This window comes from Cryptotermes secundus, unplaced genomic scaffold (genome assembly GCF_002891405.2).
Source record: "Cryptotermes secundus unplaced genomic scaffold, Csec_1.0 scaffold2113, whole genome shotgun sequence".
Classification (NCBI taxonomy): domain Eukaryota; kingdom Metazoa; phylum Arthropoda; class Insecta; order Blattodea; family Kalotermitidae; genus Cryptotermes; species Cryptotermes secundus.
The window spans coordinates 92,843-103,099 of NW_019722980.1; the positions used below are offsets into that span (position 1 = coordinate 92,843).

Here is a 10,257-nt window from a genome sequence, read left to right on the forward strand (position 1 = left end):
AAATTAATATTTTCACTGATCTTTGGCTGCAGTAAACTAGGCCTGTGGGGAATATGATTAAAGGTATTTAATGCCTTTAAAAGCTGTCTGAAGTGAGTCTCTTGTTACCCTGACATGGTATGTTCTTAAGTATAGATGGTGATGACCTCTGGATAAAGAGGATAGCTGCCAAAATGCGCTGTGACATGGCACCTGAAAATCGGAATGGTGAAGTCAGAAAAGACGGCCTTTGCTAATAATGGCTTGTGAAACATGTTTCCACAGCAATGAATTATCATGGCAATAGATTTGGGAAAAGGCATAACCATGGTAACGACTTCTTAAAAGGCAAAAAGACAGTACTGAAACCCTTTCAGGCAGTGATCTTTATTCAGTTCTCCTGAAGCTATGAAGGGAGCTCAGACCAGACCAGAAAGAAAAGAAGACTAGAGGCTAGATACCAGTGCAAGATCCAGACAACAGTGAGAGATTTCTTATCCAGAAGGAGATAAATGTGTGAACTGTTGTAATCAGACATAACTGTAATAGAGACATCCAATAAATCCAATCATCAAATCTAGAACCCACAATTATCAGTCACGTGTACCCCCCACCATGTGACAATATTGAGTAAGCAGTTTCAGACAGGTGATAATGAGTGTTCCTCCAGCTTGAAAGAAGACTGGACAATATGTTAAGATGGACTTTAGATACATCTTTGAAGGTTTTCATAGCAGTGACTATGAAGTTTACTGACTTCTGGGACATGACCCCCACATAGTGGTTGATGGATTCCTCCAATATCTACGAGTATTAAACTGTATGTTGTCACATTTCAGAAGACAATCTTCCTAGGAAGACTGAATGTGAGTGAGGAGGTGGTGTGAAATTATGCATAATGGTAGGCTTCACTATAAGTGGTGCTGAACATTCAGGTACTACTATCACAGCATTAGTTATTTAGTCAGGTACCTTTAACACCACCACCATTTATGCAAATGAAAAGATAGTGTGGATCAGAAACAGTCGACAGGCAAATAATCTCTTTCATTTCAGTTGGTATATCATTGGTCAATTTTGGGGATTTTTGGTAAAATGTTAATACTTTGATGCCTAAGTAATACCGGCTAAATAAAATCATTATTGTACAGTGTGTCCGCAAAGTCCCATCAGGGTTTTGAAAAATTGTGGGGTGCAAACAAACTGAGCTAGCCACATGCAGTTTGCAGCAGATCATAGTGAAACTAGTTAATGTACTTGATGACCTGAAGACCTGTATCAGGAATGCGATCTCGGTTATTCCAGCGGACATGCTTCACAGAACGTGCAAGAGCTTGAATATCGTCTGGACATTCTCCGTGCTACAAAGCGAGCCCACATCGAGGTCTACTGAAGTCACTAAAAACTTCCAGAGTTTCATTATGATCTGCCGCAAACCGCATGTGGTGAGCTCAATTTGTCTGTGCACCACAATTTTTAAAACCCCAACGGGACTTTGTGGACACACTGTAGATCATACCTGCAGTCTCCCCCACATATTCAATTAATTTTGGATCTACAGTACTCTCAGAATGACTCCAAATAATTCTAAATTTAGACATACAATATCTTACCAAAATTTCCTGCTGTTATATGTCAGTAACCTTTGTTTTGTCATCGGTATGAAGGGCACTTTAGAACCGCTTTTAGAATCAACTAGCTGCAAAAGCTATTTTTATATCTTACTTCATTCATATTTATATATATTTCACTTTAATCATCCTTAGAACTGTCACCAAATTCTTCACTATTACTGTCACCCAAACAGTAAGCCTGTAACTCATAAAATATGAACTACATTTATGTTCAAGGAGTTGACAAACATGCCTTTTCTGTTCTAATTCATAATGTAACGTGAGAAGAAGTTATCAGCTTATGGACAACGATGTTCAAATATAAAAATAAAAAACAGTGTCAAGAATATTACATTTAAATAATATTTTTGAGCCCAGATCATACATTCAGACAATTGTGAACATCAAGAAATACTCAGAAGTTGTCATGAAAGCACCTCTGCTCAAAACATCAGAATTATCATGACTAGTACACAATATGTTGAGACAAGCTTATGAGATTTGTTAACATGATAGGAATGCCATCCTTCACTGGTGGTGTCACACAGTGCAATCTACTTGTAGGAAACAGAAGGATCACGGACACATCAGTGTCTCAGTTTAATAGAATATACATTAGATGCAGTCAGACCAAGCAAGAGTTGAGCACAAATACATTTTCAAACACCAGGTTCAGGGTCAACAATATCAATCTCTAAGCATTTCTAATTTGTCTTTCATTTAATGTCCATTTCTTTGTTGTACAGAAAATACCGGTGATAGTGAACACACGTGTCTTGACCTGGAATAAAAGAAAGCATTGATAGTACTGGTCCAGCAGATTACAGCAAAGAATCTAGAACAATATGGATTTACTATTATTTATAACATTTAATGAACTATTGGGGCTATCACCATGAAATATATCATGGTGACAGAAACCACTTCCTTCCACACCCTATAAAATTCACTATTTATAAATTATCCTAACATTCGACATCCATAATCTAAATATCTGATAAAGAAATTATTATGTAAGATTTGAGGTTTTCACGGTGGTGGCTATGAAGAAAGCCGTCTTTTTGGATGTGGCGCTGTATAGAAGTTGTGTTAACCGACGTTTTGGAGGAACATATCGCCTCCATCTTCAGGGTAGAAGACAAGAAGAAATCCGCAAGCGAACCAGCAGAGCAGGTGCAACAGACTGAGTCCAGTCGAGTAAACATAGCTGTGTAAGAGAAGGAAAGAAGGAGTGTGGCCACATAGTGAAATAGTAGAGAGGGGGAGGGAGAGGGAAAGGGTCTGGTGGAATAACCAGCAGGTAGTGGGGCCAGAGCAGGTATAGAGTATGTGTTAGGGGGAGAGAAGGGAAGGTTAAATGGAGGGAATTAACCTTGTACATTCCTCTGAAACGTCGGTTAACACAATTTCTACAAGGTGCCACATCCCAGAAGATGGCTTTCTTCAAATTATTATGTGTTAATAAATTTCTATAATTAACATCCTACCAATCTGGTATCATAAAAATGAAAGATACATAACTACAGAACTTCGTTTGTACAATATATACTTATTCACATGTTAAATACTGTGAGAAGTCTAAATTTTGTTTTGATTCTTAGCAACAGCTGGTAAATATCACTCCCATTCACCATATGTGTCTCCTTATCAGAATTATCAAAACAGAAGGTTCCTAACCCAAGTATTACACGATTAAAAGTGATTTTGATAAAAGATGGTTCCACTCCCTCTACTTATGTTGATGGAGACTGAAATGGACAACTTACCTTCATCCTCCACTCTTACTTACACACAGCCATCAGATCAATATTACAACTTTAGGTTGAGAGATTTTCTTCACTTGAAGTACTATCCCTACGTAAAGACGCTCGTTTCTCTATACGAATGCACTTTGGGCATTGATGATTCTTCTTAGTCCAACAATTTCGATGAAATACTGTAAAGCACTGTTGACAAATGGCTGCCACTGAGTCAAAAGGGAAAATCACTTCATCACCATCACACAGTTCACACACAAAGCCTCTCCCATAACACAACTGTAACAGACAGAAATATACAACTACAAGTTTGCAACTGTGTATTACGTGAATGTACTAAGCAAAATACAGTCTGATCTTACACACAGTAATAAGGTTAGGGTTGAAAAATATAAGGAAATACACTGAATATCATAGTTAAGTGCTTAGCACCCCGGCTTCATATATGGGAGATCCCAGATTCATATTTAGGCATTAACCCGTTGCCGTGGTTCGTCGTGTATGTTTCATCAGGGATTTAAATCGTCTGGGGGGGTTCGACGTGTATGTTTCGTCCAGCTGCACACGTATGTTATAACGCCCATAATAATTGATGGTTTTGCTGTAGATTGTTAGATTTTTCACTGGCCTGTTGTCAGGAGGACTGTATTTAATGACACACGCGTTTAAGAGCGCTAAGTCGTCGTTACATATGCCTGTCTTGCAGCAACGTTCCTGTGGCTATTGCGAGCTGTTTCTGTTATGAATGATGTGTTTTGTTTGCTCTGAAGCTATAAACACCAGAGACTGATATGTGCTGGTGTTTATAATATCATATTGCCCTGAGCTGGCTATTCAATTGGAATTCTTAGAAGAGGGATNGAATTTAAATGACCACGTCAAAGGGTTAATACTGGCTACCCTGACTGATTTTCATTTGGTTACTACATATAAATGCTGGGATAGTATTTTAAACTACATGATAGCTGCTTCCTGCCATATCTGTTTCAATTCATTATTCACCAATGACCTTATCATTCATTGCTGTAATCTGAGCTAATTATTAAATCATTAAAAGTTTGTGACGATGGTAAATTGCTACAAGTAATATGTTTTTGGACATTATCCATCGTCTCGTCTATTTTTAAAAAACTGCCGTTTCTTTTTAAAACACAATGTTTCGGAGACTGGATTCTGTCCCTGTTCTCAGGTAAAACCTACTCAGTTGGGTCCAATAGACAGAGCTAGCACCTATCTCCGGAGATAGGGGACAGAATCCAGTCTCCAAAGAATTTGTGTTTTAAAAAGAAACAGGACGGTTTTTTTAAAAATAGACAATACGATGGATAATGTTCAAAAACATATTACTTGTATCATTAAATTAGATATAAACTAATACTATATTTTTTAAAATACCTCATGAGCAGAAATTGGAGTGCACAGTCTATTCATAACGAAGGTTTGAACATAATTCATTCCCAACATCCCTTCCTTTAATCTACACAGAAGCAAATGAAGTATACGGTGCATGTTAATCTGTGAGGTACTGTGCATATGTTCTGCTAAATATGAGTACTAGAGGCATGCATTTACAGTCTCTATCACTCAGTGAAAAACTGGAAAAAATTTTTAAAGGCAAAAAAGAAAAAGTAAAGTAAAACTATCGCTGTAACAGGCCATGAAGGCCCATAGGGTTGAGACATTGAGGGTCCCACATTATCTAGACAATCAGCTCAAAGATGGTGGTAAGGTTGTCAGCCTTATGCACCAGCTGCACTTTACCCCCCTCCCCCCCCCCAGGAAAATTATTTAATTCATTCCTGGTACTCATTTCTGTTAGAGGCTGAGTTGACCCCAGGGCCATAGTGTGGCTGGAAGGATTAGATCAATTGAAAAAATCCAATGACCTCATTGGAACTTGAACCCGTGACCTTCCGGCTTGTAGCATAGTGCCTCAACCAACTACGCTACTGCGTGCCCCTTTAAAAGCAGAACAGAAAACATAAGAAAATCAAACTCTTTATATAAAATATGGTAGTGACCATGTAAACTCAGCTGACAACAACAGAAGCAGCAAAAAAGAAAAACTGTAAGTACATTCATATCTTGATCTCACAGAGTCATGTTTTATTTGAAACAGCATTTGAACAGTAACTCAGTAACATAAAGATTTTAATGATAGTAATTTTTATGTTGCAGAATGAGAGATCCTGAAAGTATGGGGGCTATAGTGGAAGCATAGAGAGAAAAACATCATGTTTGAATTTCAAGATTCTGTGCGTGTATGAGTGACTACATATGGGGTTTGGATTGGAGACTGGATTTACTGACCACTTTAACAAATGACTTTCGGCTACACTTAATTATAGCATCATCACTGATCTCCACACTTTACAAATCATTACAGCACATGCTGAGTCTTTTCAGTCCACTGTGTCTTCACCAGTCATTCCCTGGCATCAGGTTCTAACAGCGAAGATTCTTCAGCTTCCGCATTCACTTCATTACCTGCTGGCTCCCAACTGTAACGCAGATTCCCTTACAACTGACTAACTTCTAAATCTGTCTTGGTTATAATATCTCAGCACAGACCATGTAAAAAACACCATTTCCAACAGTTCCTCTATTGTTGTGCATAAATTCGTTGCCATGCAAACCTGTCTTTTCATGGTTGCTACCTAGTAACAAGTCTACAGCCTACATTGCTCCCTCCTTAAGGCTATTTGTCTACAGGCATACCATCATTTCTTCTTTTGTGATGGCTGTGCTTGTAATGTCCGTGATTGGTCTCACCTTCCTTCGCCATGGTTTGTTTCTCACAGAGATTATTCTCTAACCACTCCCACTGGTCCCTCCTTAAGACTGCTTGTCCCAAGTGCTTCCCTCATAAGGTGTCAGTCAGGTTTACTACCTTCATCCTTCTTTCAGTCAGTGCAGGCAAAAGTCCAGTCTTTCTGACAGTCTTGTCGAAGGCCCTCTTCTTGCTGGAAGTAACTGCCTCTTTAAATCTCGGTCCCTTATTCCACTGCTGCCTTCCTGGCGCATCCAGTGCTTCCTGTTAAACATCCATCCTTTAGGGGCTTCTCTTGCAACACTGTCCCTGCCTCGTCCCTTGCACAGTGCAGGAATGGCATCGCTGGTCAACCAACTGTGGGCAGCAGCTAACTTCTTCCAGAACCCACCATCATACTGGGTCCATTTCTTCAGCTGTCAGTGACACACTATGGCTAGATGCCATCCTCATACTGCTCCCTCAGTGCTCTGACAGTTTTCTCTGCAGCCTCTTCTTTACGGACCTGCTCACACACTGCTACAGACTACATCTCCGCTGAGGTTGGCTCCTTACTCTCCAGACAGGCTATCATCTCTTTTTGCCAGGCATTCACACTAGCTCCCATCCTTTCCTAGTGGGCATCCATCTTGGCTATTATTTCTTATTGAATAGCCTCTGCCCTGGCTTGGTGGATATCTGTCCAGGAGACGAGAGTAGTTGAAGGACCTCAAACTTTTCATTATTGGCTTCTATCCCAGTATCCATCTTTTCTTGGTTTTTCTGTATCTTTCCTTCCAGTCTTGCTGTCATTTCCTTTAGATTGGTGTCCACCTTTTCTTGGCTGGAGTCTATTTTGGCCAGCAGGCATTCCATCATTTCGTATGACAATATAGCTTCTTAATGAGGTCCCCAATCTATCCTACTTCTGACTCCAGTTGACACATGATGAGATTTGGAATAGAGACCGGATTTAATGACCATTTTAACATATGTGACTACACTTAATTATAGCACCATTGCTGATCTCCACAGTTTACAAATCTCTACAGCACACACTAAGTCTTTTCAGTCTGCTGTGTCTTCACCAGTCACTCCTTGTTAACAGCTTCTAACAGTGGAGATCCTTCAGCTTCTGTGCTCACTTTGTTGCCCACTGGTTCCCAACTGCCCAACTAAGTCTCCTCTTTACAGACTACCTTACAACCGACTATCTTCTAAACTTGTCTCAGTTATAACATGTTGGCAGAGACCACTGTTTCCAATAGTTCCTCTACAGTTGTGCATGAACTCGTTTCCATGGGAACCTTTTTGTTTCATGGTTGCTACCTAGTAACAGGTCTACATACTACAATATTCATTTATACTCCATAAGTATACTTTAATACTTCACACGTGAACTTCAAAGTGGCATGCAGGATATTTCAGGAAATATATTATGAAAAGACACATGATATCATTAATTTCACGTGCATCTGTTTCCCATAATAATATTTAAACTAAATTACATGTTTTCATTGACATATTTGCAAACTCTGATGTTATTTAATATTCTGGATTTCTTTCAACAAAAACAGTCACAAAGCTACATCTGATGTGTGATTTATTATTTGAGTATAATTTTTCAATAAGCATAATGTATGTTGTATCGTGTTATGGACTCCCATGTTTATATACCACAATGCAAGTAGTCTATTGCCTCTGTCAACTCCACACGTGAGCTCCTTCAGTACGAATCCCTCTGGCAACAGCACACAGAACACACATCATTACTGCCAGAACAAAGGAAAATCCAGGAACTTGCATTTCATATTCAACACTACATATAGTTCAGACATATAAGAATGACTTTGAGTAACCCACAGAGTGCAAAAAGTTCTGTGAAGAAGTAATAACCTACTTTCCTTTGATATGACATGGTTTCCATAGAAAATGATGTCTCCAACAATTCTTCATTGCCGTTGGAACATGTCTACTGAGCCACTGCCTTGCAGTTATAAGGGGATGCACAGACGGACCCAAAGACACTCCTCTGATTCAACACAGATTGCACAGAAAATGACTCATCCAACAATTTTCTCTTTTGTGTATTCACTGACACCACAACATGTATATCGAACTGCTGCCTAGCAACGATATGGGGGATACACATACAAACAGCCTGATTGGATTTATGAAGTACGCCACTGAGATGGGATCAGGTATCATGATATAGTATATAACAAGTTTCATAAAGACTGGTTCAGCGATTTGAAAGGTGATAGGGGAAAAACAGAGACAGACAGGAGACATTGCATAAGCCTACTTTTATGTTTTAAAAATAAGTAAAGTAGACTATAAACAGTACCCTTCAGCAAAAAGTTCCAATCCTGCTGTCAAGTTAAACTTATGTTTGTATGACTATGCACATACAAAAGTAGGAAGTAGCTGTGACCTCTGCTTACTTTGCAGTCCTCTTTGATGTGCTTCACGAATGCAACCTGTACTTTTTCTAAATACTGCAAGAGTTCGCCAGAGTTTACATCAATGAGATCCTGCAGACTGAACGAGTCAACATTCTCCAGAAAGTGCTGCCGTTCTTGAAGTTGCCATAGGAAGCGACTCTCAATGGCACTCTTGCAAGACACAAAATATTTCTTCATTATGAGTATATTTTCTCGTATTTTCTGAAAGAGCAAAGCACAGAAATTACTAGTGATATTACTTAGATAGCAATCTAAGGAAAGTGGCTCAGCTTTTGGGGTCTGTCACAAAGGCAAATGGTGTTTGAACAGAGACCAACACACATAACTGCAGTATTCAGCTGCTACATCAGCTTACAAGACAGAACGTCATGAATGCAAAGCACATGACAAGGTAAGTTCCTGATATTTATCTGCAACAAACATGAGGTATGAAAGACCAACAGGTATGAGAAACTGGGACTTTGTTCTCCTAAGGCAAAATGTCTCTTTGCCAGTATACCATCATCTAAATGAAGCCTTTTCTTGTGACTAAATATAACACAAAAACAAAAGTTCCATGTCATGTTAATGATATTTTAAGCTGATGACAGTTTTCACACTTTTATATACAGCGTTTCTGGAAGTTCACTCCATCATAAAGTAATAAAGCATCTCCTTCTTTTATTCCCCTACACAAGTCTCTAATGTCTTGTTCTTACTATTCATTGCAAGCTCAATAATTTTGTTTTTCAGATACCCTTAATTTCATTCCTGAAATGCCTGCTGGCATCACATTATTACTGCTCAGATTATCCCCATTTATTCGCTTCGGTCCTGTAACCACTGCAGTTTGGCTTATTTCCTTTTATCTAACAATTTTGAGCATCCTTCATTGAACCATGGTTTATGCTGCTTCGATTTATAATAACATAGACTCTCTTTGGCTGAAATTTTTATATTCTCAATAGTTTCCCACCTCGGCATCTAAGTTTTCCGAAGCTGCGAACCTATGTGAGATTTCAACACGATACTGCTCTTTACCATCTACCTCATTTAATTTCTTGAGAGATAACTTTTCCTAATGGAATATGTGTGTTGTGTGTTTACTCACCGCCAGTCTCTCCCTTACATTTGCCACCACTGGACAGTGGTCAGTATAACAATCTGCTGCCCTGAATGGTAGGATACCAAATATACTCGAGTCTATCAAAAATGGTCAACGTGATTGTGAGTTTCCATCATGACATGTTGAAGTAAATTTATGAATGTTATGATGTAGGAAAACTGTACTTTGTACAGTCAGATTTTTTGATGTGGCAAAGTTTGCTACTGTTATTACTGTGTTCCTCCCAGTAATCTTAGGGACTTCTCATTGTCTGGTGTCTGTTCCTCTAATAAACACTGTCCTTCTGCTCGGTGCACCTATGCTGCCAACGTGGTGGGTAAAGATCTCGACATATTTGCAATCGGAACAGTTTCTGTCAATGACACTGAACCTAAAATTGTTGTTAATAATATTTGTTAATGATACTCTTAATATTACTTGTGTGTATGTGGTCTTATTTTATTGTTCTCTCCTGTTAACGTTAACTTTAACTTTTCTTGGCATTATTATTAACCCTTTTGCGCGGTGATTTAAATTCCGCGGCCGTCTCTCCGGCGGTAATATATTCAGCCGGTCATTTAAATTTTGCTCGAAAATGATTTATTCATCA

At 38.9% G+C, this 10,257-nt stretch overlaps 1 protein-coding gene across 2 annotated transcripts in view; it reads right to left on the reverse strand.

Annotated features, from left to right (window-relative positions):
• Nucleotides 1–2,212: 2,212 nt before the first annotated feature.
• LOC111861576 (differentially expressed in FDCP 8 homolog) overlaps nt 2,213–10,257 on the reverse strand; it is an 18,078-nt gene continuing 10,033 nt past the window's right edge. For both annotated transcript variants that reach the window (XM_023846247.2, XM_023846246.2), the window contains 3 exons: nt 8,543–8,764; nt 3,359–3,628; nt 2,213–2,373 (listed from right to left, as the gene is read on the reverse strand). In XM_023846247.2, the coding sequence (XP_023702015.1) occupies nt 3,410–3,628; nt 8,543–8,764 (441 nt within the window). In that variant the 3' untranslated portion in view covers nt 2,213–2,373; nt 3,359–3,409. The remainder of the gene's footprint in view (nt 2,374–3,358; nt 3,629–8,542; nt 8,765–10,257) is intronic.